At 46.4% G+C, this 16,085-nt stretch overlaps 1 protein-coding gene across 1 annotated transcript; it reads left to right on the top strand.

Moving 5' to 3' along the window:
* The first annotated feature begins 311 nt into the window (after window positions 1–311).
* Window positions 312–12,577, top strand: lrfn5b (leucine rich repeat and fibronectin type III domain containing 5b). Its single transcript, XM_034150366.1, has 6 exons — window positions 312–565; window positions 6,459–7,375; window positions 8,141–8,315; window positions 9,173–9,506; window positions 10,461–10,761; window positions 10,885–12,577. The coding sequence occupies exons 2-6, from the start codon at window positions 6,485–6,487 to the stop codon at window positions 11,566–11,568; spliced, it is 2,385 nt and encodes a 794-aa protein (XP_034006257.1). The 5' UTR covers window positions 312–565; window positions 6,459–6,484; the 3' UTR covers window positions 11,569–12,577.
* The last annotated feature ends 3,508 nt before the right edge of the window (window positions 12,578–16,085 follow it).

Below are 16,085 nucleotides of genomic sequence, written 5' to 3'. Positions count from 1 at the left end.
GGGGGGGGGCCAGCAACCTTTCACTCAATCTGGATTAACTCGCACTGAGCCCTGCGTCGCCAGCAAAAGCCCGTGAAAGCGATACGAACATCTGGCTGGATTCAGCACAGCACCAGTCACTCACACACACACAGCGCTGGAGATATTAAAGCAGCCTGTCGCTACAAAGGCGTTTTCTCTTCTTGGAGGTGCACACAGGCGGATGCGCAGTAGACGCGGATCCCGCACAGCTGCAGCCTCACAGCCACACCGGGACCCCTCTGGGCTGCGTTTTCCAGTTTTTTAATTTTTTTTTTACCAAAGGGGGGAAGCTGAGTTACATATCTCCGATGTGAGCGGATCGCAGAGGAGTCGTCCTTTAACATGCTGGCCATGGATTTCTTGAAGGGCATCGCTGGTTCCGCAGGCCGTCACATGTTATAGGAGCCAAGACGCGTGTTTTCGGGACACCTGAATTATCACCACGGACGGTCCCATTTTTGGCAAGGCGCTCTCAGAAATGCTCCCAGAGGAAATCAGCTCCAACCCACCCTCCCCTGACTTGGCTTGGTGTTTCATCTGCAAGGTAAATTCTATCATTTATAGGCTGCGATTTGAGTGAGGCAACTCTTTTGGGGGGGGACTGTATTTCCAAGAGGCACAATATTGACTTGAAGTAGTTCTCTCAGGACCATATGCAAGGCTTCAGAGGGTTCCTTGTGACAGGGGTTGTGGCTCCACCAGCCCAGGACCTGCACCGCAAGGTCAAAAAAATCGCCTCAATTGCTTCTCATCGCCATGAGATATCAATTTTATTTTTAGTATCCACTTGGCTGCATTCTCTGCTTTTCCCTCCCTACAGGTGAAAGTGAGAATCATGCATAATGTTGCCATCATCCAGCCAGCTCTCTGAATACGTGCAGGATAAGATGTTTCTTTGTGTTGTTGTTTGTTTTATCAGCACCGGGGATCCAGTGATGTGCTTGCTGTGGTTAAACTGATGCACACCAGTCATTAAGGTGTGATGAAGACTAAATTAGCCTAAGTAACACAATTGATAATGACTGTGTGGGCAGGGGGGGGGACGTGTTGCCAGGTGACTGATAAAGACAGGTGGAAATGTGATCATGGTGATTTTCATAAAAGGGTTGAGGTAAACCTGATGGTCTTGTCTTGTGTCGAGTGTTAGTTATCACATATCTCATTATTCATGAGTGCCTCAGGCACCATTGTAACTGCTACACCAGTAAAAACCAGGCCCACGCCTAATTTTGCTGCTTCTATTTGCTCTTACTGATAATTTAATGCACTAAGTGATATAGATCAAGTGCTGTGTACCTATCACTGATAGCAGAGAAGTGATATGTGGTTCCTCAGCAGCACAGAGGCTGTTCTGCAGACCGGCTCTACATTCGCTGACCCCAATTTTTTCTCTACTCAAGAAAACCGTTTGTCTTTGCTAAAGATGTGCCTTTATTAGGATTTTAAACTTACTTGAGGTTATTTGACATTCACACCATTTCATTTAACCTACATGATGTGTATATGAGTTCCTTTCATTGCACAACACAATAAGAAGAAGGAAGATTATGCATTATTTAGCCATTGTGTTGCTGTGTGAGGTAGAAAACAAGATCCAGAGTGTCTTTGAAAGAGTGAAAATTATTCAATGGATTTTGATCATGTTACATTTCTGCTTTCCTTATCTTACCATATTAAGGCTCTTACATGAAAAGAGCCCATGATCATGTTTTTTCTCCTAAGAGATGTAGCTTTTATCGTACACTTCTGTACCTTAAACTGCAGGTGAGATGGTAGATTTGACAGTTTACATGCGTTCCAGCCATACTGTATAAGATTCACATGAGGAGGCCATATTGATATTCTGAGGTGGTGTTCGGCATCGCTCTTTCCGGAAGAAAATCCCAGGTCATAAGCCCCTCACATCAGGGCACGTCACCACGGTGAAAGAATTTAGATCCAGAAACAGTGATTAGCATTTCAATTTGGCCCGTTCAGTCTCCTGCTTTGATAGAAGACAGCATCTAAAATATGTTTTCTGCTGTTGTTTGTCTACTGATGCTCCTGTCATGGGATATCCAAGGTATCACAGAATTTCCTGTGTGAAGGAAAACACTTGGAATTGCAAGGGGGAGTTGTAAATGCTGATGAACAGCACTTCTATTGATGCAGTGGGGTCTGCTTAGTATGCTGTACCCCTGGCACACACAAACAAACACACACACAAACACACACAAGCTGGTCTGCCTGAAACATAATTTCACATCAGAGAGCTACATCAAGGCATTTAGTTTTATTACGCACAACCCTGGGAAAACATTGTCTCCGATGCAAAATTAGCTGAGTGCACAACCTGCTTTATATCCGACACCACACGGTCATAGAGTGTACAATGAGTCTACTCCAGCCTTCAAACTGCACCCCAATTACCGAGGACTTTTTTTTCTGTATAATATAAGGTGATCTGAAAATGTGCCTCTGATTACATCGCACCCAAAACTGACGTTTTCTGTGTTGCCATGGCATCAAGGCTGTCACCCAAGAGCTATCGCATTCTAACATTGGCAGGCGGTGTAGGGAAAGGGTGTCACAGGCACATACACTCATTCACAAACACACATGTGTTAGCTAGACGCTCCATAACGGCATCAGTGTTTGGTCAGGATGTTTGGACACGAGCGTTTACCCGACAAAACTGAATTTCTAGCGGCTCAGTCCGAATATGATCCCCTTTAGCAGCAGCAGCAGCTCCATTTGGGCTCATAAAGCAAGCAGGCTGAGGACCCATTTCACTGCTTTGTCGATACCGTTTTACCATCATGTTGCAGCATCAGTTTGCCTCCTTGACACAACTGAGCTTATGTCTGGCACCAACAGACGTCCGGCAGCTTTTCAGAGAGTAACCCAGGTGAGCCTCGCCGAGTCGTTGCCATGTGCCACGCTTTCGGCCTGCGTGGAGGCATAGCAGGCATCTTTTCCGGTTATTACCCGTCCCCTTGTGTGTTATGAAGGTTTTTATGCATGTAAACGGTGTGCAGAGTCAAAACCCTCAAAGTACACCCTGTAGCGAGTAAAACTCTAACACAGAAAATACCTCCCCAAAACGCCTCGTTGGAGATACGTCATTGTCCATTTGATTCTTCCGGGTACGGGGTGACGTAACCCCGTACCCGGAACGAAATGGACCAATCCGTGGAGCCGTGCCGTTACGTTACGTCCGTGGAGCCGTTACGTTAAGCCCCCGCTGATTGGTCCAAATTGACCAATCCACGGACTTCCTCACACACACACACACACACAGTGCAGGCAGCTCAGCTGATTTCTCCTCCCTGGCTGCAGGCTGATAACAGACAGTTGGGATCGCGGCGAAATTCTCTCTGCAGACCCATTCTCACAGCGTTTATCAACCTTTTTCTTACTCAATATCAAGCCACACTTATTGTTTTTACTTCGGCTGTGAGTTTGTGTGTGCTCAGGATGAGTTTGGCTGTGTTTCGCTGTGTATCCTAAACAAGGAAACAACACCTCCACGGAGCTCAGCGCGATTCACAACGTCCCGACCAATCAGAGCACACTGTGCTCACAGGGAGGGTGGGGGCTGGAGCTTTTGGAGCTCCAACGAGCCGTTAAAGGCAGAGAGTGAAATTCAGTGAATACAAGTAGTTTACAGAGATGCTGTATGAGAAACCAATGTGAGTTTGGAAAATTGCACAATATAAATCTATTCTAGTAGACCTCAACAATGGAATTATGATCAGTGGAAATGGCCATGACATGTCTCCTTTAACTTCCCCTCGCAGGCCTGCTTCCCCGATTCCCTGCCCAGACGTGGATTGCAGAGTCTTTCTCACATGAGCTACAGCATAAGTTAGACCATCTGAAAACATATCCCCCATTACCTCACCAGACGATTGGCATGCAGTGTGCTGCATAAGGCTTTTCTTGGAGAATGCTGCCCCAGGGAGAACATAGATATCCTCTCCTACAGTACACTGCTACTGCTGCTGCTGTTGCTGCTAAGCATGAATGTCTGTCTCCATTGCTGGGGGTTGTTGTGTAGTGAGCTACCTCTATTAGGCACAAATCCACCCACCGGTGTGCGAGTGTGGGTGTGAGCTGTCAGTCTGTTCTGTCCTCTGAGGGAGAAAAGACCTGCTCAGAGGTAGTAAACGGACATTTGATTGACTATGAGGGAGACTATGGTTAATGCATCAGTAGATTATCTGTTTTCTTGTTTATTTGTGGCCCTCCCATGTCACCTCACTATAATAAACAGCCCAACCTGGAGGATAATGATTTTCTGGCAGGGGGCGTGACATTAAAAGATTGTGTGATTGATGAACACATTGATTGATTATCTTCTTATTTGTTCATGTACCTGATGAGTGCAACCTGTTGTGCAAATCCCTGTGGAACAACCATAATGAAATGCAAATCAGGGGGACGGCGACAGACATTTGCCTGCCCCTTCTCAGCAGCGAGGGGGCTGTGCCTTTTGTCCTCACAGAAGGAGTTTTGTAGGGATTACCGTTGCAACCATTCTCTTCACGTTTGGCTGAGTTTTCAGCAGCGGGAAGGAAAAAAGCACCCATCTCCACAGAGTGAATCAATATCACGTCTTCAACGCTATTCGAATCTGGAAGTAGCAGGTCCGCTCCACCTCATTGCACATCCAGAGGCCGTGCCATTCACAGTCAGAGCAGAAGGTGGTTGGCACACACACATGAAATAACTTATGTACATCTCATCTTCTATACTCTCTCCTCTGATGCACACACACAGAGTCAATATTGAAGTTTCCACCTATGGGCCACTACACTTTGCATCACAGCTTGGCACGGAAGTCGTCTGCCACCTTTAAGAAGTCTTAAAGGGTCTCGACAACATTTATTATTGACTCCACAGTCCATTTCTCAGCAGATCAGATCTCGGCACCACTGCACCCCAGACTACAATCCTCAAAAAGGGGCTCTTGTGTGACTCGGTAAAGTTGTCCCCTGTAAAAACGGGCAGAGAAAAACATTGATTCATTGCTGCTCGATCAGCACTTTTTATGAAAATGTCACGTCCAGCGCTCTCCCTTCAATGATATCTTCCCTCCCTTTGCTATTATGGGCCATTTTACACTTGACCTCTTTCCTGCCTCCTTGTCGAAAGCTGTGATACATTTTACCCAGCTGTCAAAACCGTTTTAGACGGATGCCACCATGGTTTACGTTAAAAACATTGCCCCACATGGCCAGTGTGTCAATCCCATCCCGTGTGATGTTTTCTCTGCTCTATGACATTTTCCCGCACACTCTGACTTTCAAGGTTAATACGCTGCCAGTTGTGTGTCACAGCTCCGGTGCAACAGAGGCTTTTGAAGCATGAAGGTGCTCAGTTGGCAAGCTCTTTGCTGAGGCCAGAATGTTATGCACTCTCTCCAAGACCCTGCGTCGACAATGGAGACATTACCAGCAGACCACAGAAAGCTATAATCATAAATCAGCCATTCTCTTCTGTATTTAAAGGTTAGGCTTTGGATTTTTACTACAGTTGTGGGATTGCATCTCTTGTTCCCTGTGTTTGATAGGATTTGTGTTTCTTTCTATGTGCTGTAACAGGACACCCAGAGGGCTGAATATTACATGTTCTACCAAAATGACACTTCAGTTCTTAAAATAATCACGGATAATGTCACTGTCGTTCTAGTACACGGTCAGGGTGCACCTGAGGAGCTGTGAACTGATCCCCACTGTCTTAGTTTTATGACATGCTATATCCCTGACAAGGTCTCAGGAATCATCAAATGGATCCCTTCTTATCCCCCATCTCGGCTGCGTCATAAGTAAGAGTAGCAGCAGAGAGAGCAAGAGAGAAAATCGATAGCAAGGCATAGCACATACTCGCTGAGGCACTGGGCCCAATCATCCCTTCCTATTGGTGATACGATCCTGGGAGATTTCCGTCTAATTCTGACGAGGCTCTGGACTGCCAGTCTAGACTTTCCTCCTTCTATACACCGACATTAAAGGACTGCCATTATCACATCAAAAAAGTATAAGCGAGTAGGGGCTTACATAGAGAGCTGTCACAAAAAATCATACAAGATTTCTGGGGATGTTTCGCTCTCAAGTCTGCAGGTGACTAATTAGTTTCATGTCTAATTGCACAGCGTTTATTGTTTGCTATAGTTTACTGCTGAGAATTTGGAGAACAAGTCTGAAATCCTAGCTGTGAGCAATGAGTGTGCCTCAAATCTAGCGTAAAAAAAGCTTTAACTTTACACAGCAGAATCCCCAAGTTCCTGTTTTAAAGGGGGAGCTCTTATTGCATGTGTGATTACCCAGCTACAGAAATCACATTGTGATGAATATAATACAGCTAACAATTGCAGATTTCCTGCTTTGATTTTTAAACAGCTAAAAGAGTAATAGGCACTTCTCTTTCTCTCTTTTTGCTTGGATGTTTTTTAGGTGTATTAACCTGACTGAAAAGCCAAATGGAGTCCCTCCTGGTTTACCTGATAGTCCTCGGTGTGGCCGTGAAGGCCCACAAAGTCCAGGTCTGCCCCAAACGCTGTGTCTGCCAGGTGCTCAACCCCAACTTGGCAACTTTGTGCGACAAAAAGGGTCTTCTGTTTGTGCCCCCGAACATCGACAGGCACACGGTGGAGATGCGTCTCGGGGATAACTTTGTAACCACCGTCAAACGCAAAGACTTTGCCAACATGACAAGGCTGGTGGACCTGACCTTGTCTCGAAACACTATCGGCTCCATCGCACCCCTCGCTTTCAAGGACCTGGAGAACCTGCGAGCCCTTCACCTGGATAGCAACCGTCTGTCCCGCATCATCAACGACACCTTCAGCGGCATGTCCAAGCTGCACCACCTCAACCTCAACAACAACCAGCTCTCAAACATACACATCGGGGCCTTCAATGATCTGACAGCGCTGGAAGAGCTGGACTTATCCTACAACAACTTGGAAAGTGCGCCGTGGGTGGCCATTCAGAGGATGTCCAATCTCCATACGCTCAATTTGGACCATAACATGCTCGGTTACATCCCAGAGGGCACCTTCTCGGGGCTGCAGAAGCTCAAGAGGCTGGATGTGACTTCCAACAAGCTCCAGAAGCTTCCCCCTGACCCTATTTTCCAAAGAGCCGGGGTCCTGGCCACCTCTGTGATAATGGGGCCCACGTCGTTTGCGTTGAGCTTTGGAGGGAACCCGCTGAGGTGTAACTGTGAGCTTCTCTGGCTGCGGAGGTTGCGGAGGGAGGATGATCTGGAGACCTGTGCCTCACCGCAACACCTCGCCGGGCGCTATTTCTGGACTGTCTCAGAGGAAGAGTTCCTGTGTGAGCCTCCTCTCATCACCAGGCACTCTCAGGTATGACCTCCAACTGGAGCTGTGCACTGTATGACACAACACTCACTAATGTTAGAGTCTCTGAGCCAGACATTAGACTCTGCCTCAGTTAATCCTAGGTGGCACTTTCTTTGACTGTCACACCAAATATTAGCTTTGCGAACCAGACGAGTCTCACAAGACCTGTGGTTCTCATCTGGGTAGCTCAGCTAACTGAAGACTGTCAAATATATTGGACTTACTTAAAAAATGTAATCAAACCTTGGCCTGTGATAGAATTCTTAGATAACTTCTTTAGCAGAATTTTTCAGTAACCATTTTAATAAAGCTCTTTGCAGGTGTATGAGGATCTGCACTGAGCTGTTAATACACAGGGAAAGCTTACAGTGATTTAGTCCTTGATTCATGCATCCAAACTAAATTATCTGATCAAATCCTTGCCAAATAACTACAGCTCCTCTCATTTACATTCAGTAGACTTATTTTGCATAATTGCAGAGGAAATTGTGTTTACTTGGACTCCATCACATACACTGCAATGTACCGTCACATTGATTATCTTGCCTTCATAAGCATGATAATTCAATATCATGACAATGATCAATTGGTGATTATATTTATAGGGAATAAAGCTATTACACACAACATCATCAATAAGAGCATTTACAATAATATATAAGCCCAAGCTACAGCACATATGGTAACTGTTTGTACAAAGCGTTTCCCACTGTGTCTCTGTGTTAAACATAGTCCTCCCACTAACCGCCTTTCCTGCCTCTGCCTCAGGAGCTGCGAGCGTTGGAGGGTCAGAGTGTGACAATGCGCTGTAAGGCCAGGGGGGATCCCGACCCCATTATCCACTGGATCGCCCCTGATGGACGCCTGATGTCCAATTCCTCCAGGGCCGCGGTCCACTCAGACGGCACGTTGGACATCCTCATCAGCACCGTCAAGGACTCCGGTCTGTTTGCACCCCCGAGGGCTGTGCCTGTGTTGTTGACTGAACAAAATTAGTTGTTTGCTCATGTTCGCAAAGGGCTATAATATGGCTGAAGTATTTGTCGACATCAGGCGATAAAGTTCAGAGCGTTGGATTAAAGCCACAACGGAATAAAAAAATGACTTTCTCACCTTGTTGGCTAAAAGTCATTTAGCTATCCTTTTGCCAACATGTAGTTTCTTAGACCTTTTTGTTTTATAAGAGTAAATCGTCAAATGTTTAAAAATGGCAACTTTTTTTGGTTTCTTGCTGGGAGTTAGATAAGAAATTTGATACTATCTCATTACATTATGATATTATAAATGAAGCTAAAGTATAGCAGCCACTAAACTTTGATTAGCTTAGACAGAAGGAAAAAGCTAACCGTAAGCATACTCACAGTGTTAGAAACCTTTATTGATTCCACCATTTGCTGCTTTTACAATAGGGGTTTTGTATAGGTTAAGTAAGAGGGCTATAACATGTTGATTAGTGAGCTTTAGTGAAGCTGGTAGGTTCCTGCTGAAATTAGCAATGCTAGCTTTTCTGCTTATCTTAAAGTCTATTTGCTAAACTAAGCTAAATTGCTGCTGGCTCCAGATTAAAAATCTTATGTACAAATATGGAACAGGTGCCGGTCTCTGGCTTCAGCATTATATCCACAGATAGAACATTTGTATCAATCTTATCATCAAACTCTTGGCAGGAAGGCAAACAAGTCTGAATTCCTACATTTCTTTATGCTAAGATACAAATATATATAATTTTTTTTCAGGGCACTACTTTGTATATTCCAATTAATAAAGGATGGACATTAATCAATTTAGTTTTTGTTCTAGGTTCCTTCACCTGCGTGGCCTCCAACCCGGCAGGTGAAGCCCAGCAGACGGTGGATCTTGTCATTGCCAAACTCCCTCATATCACCAACAACACAGTCGCAGAGCAGGAGCCCGACCCCGGGTCATCAGATATCGCCACAGTGACAAAAACGGGGGTAGAGGCTGGAGGCTTGCCTCTGGGGAACGCGAAGACGAGCCAGGAGAAGAAAGTAGTGATCGCTGAGGCCACGTCCACCTCGGCCATGGTCAAGTTTAACTTCCAGAGGAGTATTCCTGGAATACGCATGTTCCAGATCCAGTATAATGGCACCTATGATGATTCACTGGTTTACAGGTAAACAATTATTACTGGCCCGCTGGGTTAAACAAAGTTAAAGCTAGTTAGAAAGTTGAAATATGGGCCAAATAACACCATTTAATCCAGTAAACAAACCTTAAATCTTTATCTGGATGTATACCAATGCATTTAAGATGGATTCATAATATTAAGAAGTCCTTGACCCCTGTTTTACCTTTAAAGTCAGATTTGATTGCTTAAATCCATCTGGATGTTTAGTCATTAGGAACTTGACCTGGATTTTGGCATTATTATTTTATGGTGTCTATTAATCCCATCAGGAAGACAGACTAATGCGCTGTGTTTTACTCCTTATTCTTTCACTCATAATGCCCCCTCACAAGAGTGTATCATTTACTTTGTGCGAAACCTTGATAATGCTTAATCAACAAAATCAAAACAGAACGTCAGCACTAAGCTGCGGACTGATAGAAGGATGAAAGAGTAGTCAGCCAGTGTTTCACGAAAAGCATCAGAGGCTTTCGCACATGCCCATCTGAGAAACTGGCGTACACAGCACTCTTTCATCTCTGGCCTCTTTAACTCCATATTCAGTGCTTATCACTGATTTTACACGATCGTCGCACAAGCCCCTTTTTTCCACAGAAACTTTGCTCGAGTACACATATGGTTTTTGGCAGTGTCTACTGAAATCAGGAGACATTAGGGAGTTGGCTCTGTAATCCTGATGTTGAGAGCAAAAGGAGGCCTCCTGCTTCCCCGGTGACAGAAAGCAACCTTTTATCAGTAAAGACGCTGGAGAAAATCAAATGCCACAAAAGATTAGGCCTAGACGGATCTTAAATAACCCCCGGGAGATAAATGATTGTCACGTCATTTTATCCCTTCGACACAATAAACTGGATAATCTGATTTGCTTCTGTCTCTTTTCATTTAACCCTCCCTAATCTATGTCATAACTCAGAGAGCTTTTGTTTTTCCTTTTTACAGAATGATACCCCCGACCAGTAAGAGCATCACGGTTAACAACCTGGCGGCGGGAACGCACTACGACCTGTGTGTGCTGGCCATTTACGATGACCAGGTGACCTCGCTGACGGCCACCAGGGTGATCGGGTGTATCCACTTCACCACAGAGCCGCAGTACCTGAGATGCCACTTCATGCAGTCCCAGTTTCTTGGCGGCACCATTGTGGTTATCATTGGAGGGATAATTGTGGCCTCAGTGCTCGCCTTTATCATCTTCCTCATTGTGCGCTACAGGGTGTGTAACCAAGGAGATACAGATAAGGTTGGTTTGGCTGTGTTTTGTTCTTTTTTGTGTTCATTGTTTCTGATGATATTGAATCAGGAGTGTCTAATAGAATTGCTTTCACAGTTTCTCTCTTCTGTTACTTGTCTCGGGTCATGTCAGGCTCTAGAGATGGGGGATATTCGCTCACTGAGCAGTGATGGACAGCTGCAGGGCTGTGGGGTTCCTAAGTCCCTCTCCAAGCAGGTCCTGCGTCCCGAGAAGAACGACAAGGAGTGCCTCCGGATTTCCCTGCCGCCTCCGGAGCCAGCCAAGCAGAAACAGCCCGCCGTTGAAGCCTCCACCAAACCCACCATCCCAGACTGCACTGTCTCCAACTCTGCTGCCACTCACAGCTGGCACCCGGCCTCCCCGGGCGCTCCCCGGCCCAAACGCTCCACCGCTCCACCCAAACCCTCAGAGGCTCACCGGGCTGATGTGGAGCTTGATAACATGAACCGGAATAACTCGTCAGAGGTGAAAATGAACACCGCCGTCGCACTGGCTTTTCCTGGCCAGCCCAACAAATGGACCGCAGCACCCAGGGGTCCGCGGCCCCAGCCAGCGCCTCGACATTACATGACTGTACCCGTAGGGGGAGTGAGGGTGAACCGCAGGCACTCCCTGAACGCTGACTCATATATGGAGCACTGTTATGTGGCTTACCCCAAACCCGGGGCCAGCCTGCGCTCCAAGAGAAGCCTGTCGATGAGCGTGGAGCTGCCGCAGCTGGACGGCTCCACACACATTCACCGGGCCAGGGACAAGCTCTCCAAGTCTGAGTGGCTTCTGGAGAGCACTTTATGATTTGGAGTTTATCACCTGCGGTCCCTCGTTTTCTTGGATCGGATTTGTGGCCCGTTGTGGAACAGACAAGGGATTTAATGCCTCATTTTGAGCTTTTGTGCTCTCTATTGACGGACCTGTAAGCTTCTCTCATATATATGAGGGCAAAGCAGGCACACAGGGTTATTGGGAAACATTTCAAACATATGTTTTCTACCTTATCCCCTATCAAAGTCGTCTTTGTAACGGCGTTTGACGAGACTTTGATGGAAGGCACAATGATGTATAAAACAACTTCATGTACAAAAAATGTTTAGCTGTGTGAGATGCTGTATATTTCAGTACAACCATAGGTGTTCATGTGGTATTGGATGCAGTAATCTGGACATACTGTATTATAACCAAGAGAGAAACATGCAGGGGGGTTATTATACTCAGTGTCATTGCCTGTTACTTCAAGTGATACAATCTCTGTAGACTTTGAACATGATTCTTGTCTCCAGCTCTACAGAAAGACGGCGACTTGTCTTAATTACCTTGGTGGTGGAGGGAGAGATTATGAATGTGCTTTACATCCCAGAGGTGTTGGAACAGAATGTAGTAGACAGACAGCGCTTCATCTTTCCATCCCTGACACCCCCAAACACAGCACAATGCAGTATTTTTGTGGCACAAGTCGACTCAGCCTAATACTGCCCTCCGGTTTGAATCGATACATTTTTATCACATAATTACATAAAGACTCCACTCTGATAGGATTCCTGTCATGCCTGATTTGAGCGACAATTGCACCAACACCAACAGCATGACAGGTACGGATAGTGATCTGATATTACGCGAGGATGAGATCCAGAGGAATGGTTCCATATTTTTTACTTACTGGCGTTATTGTGTCACGCAGATGACAACCATTGTAAATTAACTTGTCGATGTAAGAGAAATGATAATCACAAGTATGGGAGGACGTCAGCTCTTGATTTTGCTGTTGTTTCTGTTTGATGTTTACCAGTATAAATAAAACAGTGATAAAAGGGACAAACTCAGACTTATCTCATTTTCAGCTTTGTGGATTTTCCCAACTGTTTTCACATCATAATTAGAGAGCAGCCCCCTCAAACACAAGGCATGCATCCCTTAGTTCAGTAAGCCCTGCCAGCCAAAGCGGTAATGACTTTGGGGTTTCAGTCGTCTTGCAGCAGTGTAATTCCCCTCTCTCTGCGAGTTGTGGACCTCTGACAGATCCCTGCCCTCAGCCCTTGTGTTTGTTCAAAGAGAGGGGGAAAGCAGAAGATGAAAAGAGGCCATGCTAGTCACCGGGGACGCTTATCGCCTGCGCTTCTCCCTGCTCGCCTGACAGCGCCTCGCTGAGCACTCGGATGGCAGCCGCTGCAGAAACCTGCTGCAGGGAGGTTAAACACCACCTCCGCAGTGGGAACCCGTGCACGACTAATTCTACAGTTACAGTAACGTCTCCCTGACATGATATGCATTATTTGCTGGAATACAAGCTCTAATTCCTCGTGTATTTCTGTGTTCGGATGCTGCCTGATTGATTTTTCTATACATGCACTGGTGTGCCTCTCTCAGCATGAAGCCTCGAGGGACGCAGCATTGGGATGAGAATACAGCATGGTGCAGGGAAAAGCTGCCGGGATGATCTGCATACTGTATCCAAGGAACACATGAATGGCCTTCACCAAAAGAAGCTTTTATTCCAGATTGTCTTGCTCATTGTGGGATTAAAATGCCGAAGAGCTTGCCCTGAACCTTAGTTCAGTCTTTGGCAAAAGCCAGAGGTGTGTGTTAATAATAGATGCATTTCTGACGGAGAGAAACAGAGAGCGAGGGGAGGAGAGGAGGCGAAGCAGAGAGGAGTAGATGGAAGGTTTTGTGAAACAAATACGGCGAAGGAGGAGGAGGGTGGGAGGCAGAGAGGCAGGGGTGAGGATGAAGGAATAGAGAGGTGCAGAGAAGAAAGGGAGGCAGCTCAGAGACGGAGAATGAGAGAAGAGAGGGAGGTGAGAGAGAATGTAGAGCGAGACAGAGCAAGGGAAGGAGGGAAGAGCATCCTTTGTAAGCCAGACTGGCAGCCTCTGGCTTTTCCGTATTCAGTGCACCTTCACAAAGGGGGTGAGAGGGGAGGAAGAGGGGGCAGCAGCGGGTCGAGTGTGTGGTGACAGACCTCATCAGGAAGGGGGTGAGCCCTGTGGCCACATCTGAACCACACGTCGTCGTCGTCCCCCCCCCCACCATCAACACACCGCACACGCTTGACCCGCTTCTCCATACCCCTGTATCCTGGCCTTTGTCTCCTCTCCCTCCTCACATTGCACCACAATCTGACCCCCCCCCCCTCTTAGCTCCTCCTGTATTGCATCATGCTGACTCACTCAAGGTCCTGAGCAACCCCCCCCCCCCCCCTGCACTGGCCCACTTGAGAGCTGAACCTGCCAATCTTTCCGAGTCTGACCTGCCTTCTTCATACGCACACATACAATCCTCCATCATCACTCCGGCTGGATTTGATATGCTGCTCAAATGCCACCGGGGGTCCGAGTGTGGAATTTTGATTAACCACCCCCCCCCCCCCCCCCCCCCACCATCTCCCGTCTCTCAATAGTAGCCTCAATGTTCTGCTGATTAAATCCATTTGATGCTGTCACTGCTAATGAGCTTTTCAATCCTTTGTGTGACTTTCCCTGGCGTCTGACAGGACGAGTCTCTTTACGGAGCACTTAAACCGACATGGCACTATTTCCTGCTTTAATGACAATCATGATGCGGGCGAAATCGCATTGAAACACTGATGTGTCCAATTTGTGGTCATTGTCTTATTTAAAGAGATCTTGGGCCTATATTAACAAACTGAAGAGCCTATTAAAATCACGGTTAAGTGAGGGGTAATAGAGAGGCTTAAATGAAGAAGACGGAGGTCCTTCAACAAGTGTGTTAGCACCTTGATGCTCTCCAGGCCTCAGCGCGGTGTTTCATTATCTCCACGCACCAGGCTGTCTTAGTCAGAGACACACAGGAGACATTGTTCCCTGGCAGGCGTTATCCCTGGGAGAACATGTAGAGAGCGCCTGGGGCCACATAGACCAATACACCACTGATATCCCTCTCAGGGGGGGAGGGGGCATGGTGTAAAATATGCACAGGCAATTCCAAAGAGTATGCATTATTGAGAGGAGTAAATGGGTGCAGGATGAACATCACGGATCATTAATAGTGAATGTGATTACTGTTTCCGGGAAAACAGCAGTCTGGGCAAGGGGGGAGATAATTGAAATGGTCAAACCTAAACTAAAGACCTGCTTGTTTACTCAGCAACAACTGTTACTGTCTAGTGAAACTCATGATTGAAGTCGATGACTTATGATGTCAATTGCTCACACTGAAAACGTTCCCGCCCTCTTGACCATTGTTTACCATTCATTCGCAGAATCCAGGGGTCTCTAGGAGAGTTTGGAGTCATTCATTTTGTTATGGTCTGCAGCTTTGCAGTCAACTCAAAAGCTTCAATTACCGATGGGTTTTTTGACCAAAGACGAGAGACAGAATAAGTGGGCCTTTTCAAACTCCCATCAGTACATGGAGCTGTCGGCTGAGTGAAGGTCACACACCGGGGGTGCTGACTGAGTGATTTCCGCTGTTTGACATGCAGACTCACTAAGTGACTCAGCGTCATGCTGCAGCACAGACACCAGATTTGGTTTGACGCGAACCCGGATTATCGTGTTGCCCGCCCGAGGGGTTCCCATGCCGAACAAACAGATGCTTCCTCCCTCTTCCTCTCGTCTCGTGCTGCCTCCCCTCCTTCAGTTACATATGCTCCAGGGTGATGGACGACAAAGAGCCTGGCTGCAGTTTACACCAGACATACCAGGCACCATTAGGAACCATTTTCAGCCCATTTGCCTGATAGCTGCTATCGTTTATACAAGTGATTTGCTCTCTGTCTCTACACTGAGCGTCCCCCAATGATGGAACTTGCATTGATTTGCCAGGGCTAGAGATCACTAAGAGTACTAACATTACAGCAGCAAAGCAGATGTGCCAGTCAGCGCGCAATATCTATCAGCTGCTGGTGAAGGGGAGACAGTTTAAGCCTCTTTTAGGCTCCAATTCACAGTGACTTTTTTTAAAAGTGCTTATGCTAATCTTGTTATGGCTTCAGGCTTCTGGTAATGGAGGACAGGAAGCTGTTGGGAGGTCGTGGGTCACATTATTTTGCTCACACATCATTACAGGAGTTCCAAGTACCAAGTAACTATTACATACTACAAGAAGGGAGGACGGGAGGCACATCACTTCGACTCAAGTCACACATTTGATGACTCTAACAAATCTAAAATCTAAAAAAGATTTGGAACACCATTTGGACTTGAACCCCAATGACACATGACTTCAATTGGACTTGAACCCAATTGTGTATTTCAAGACCAAAGATTAAAGCATTATCTAAAAGTCTGCGACCAATAAATACATTTCCCATAATTTTCTGAATTAACAAAGGGTCATGTTATTCCTCACCAGGA

This window comes from Trematomus bernacchii, unplaced genomic scaffold, assembly GCF_902827165.1.
Source record: "Trematomus bernacchii unplaced genomic scaffold, fTreBer1.1, whole genome shotgun sequence".
NCBI lineage: Eukaryota > Metazoa > Chordata > Actinopteri > Perciformes > Nototheniidae > Trematomus > Trematomus bernacchii.
This window is presented reverse-complemented; position numbering and strand designations above follow the sequence as displayed.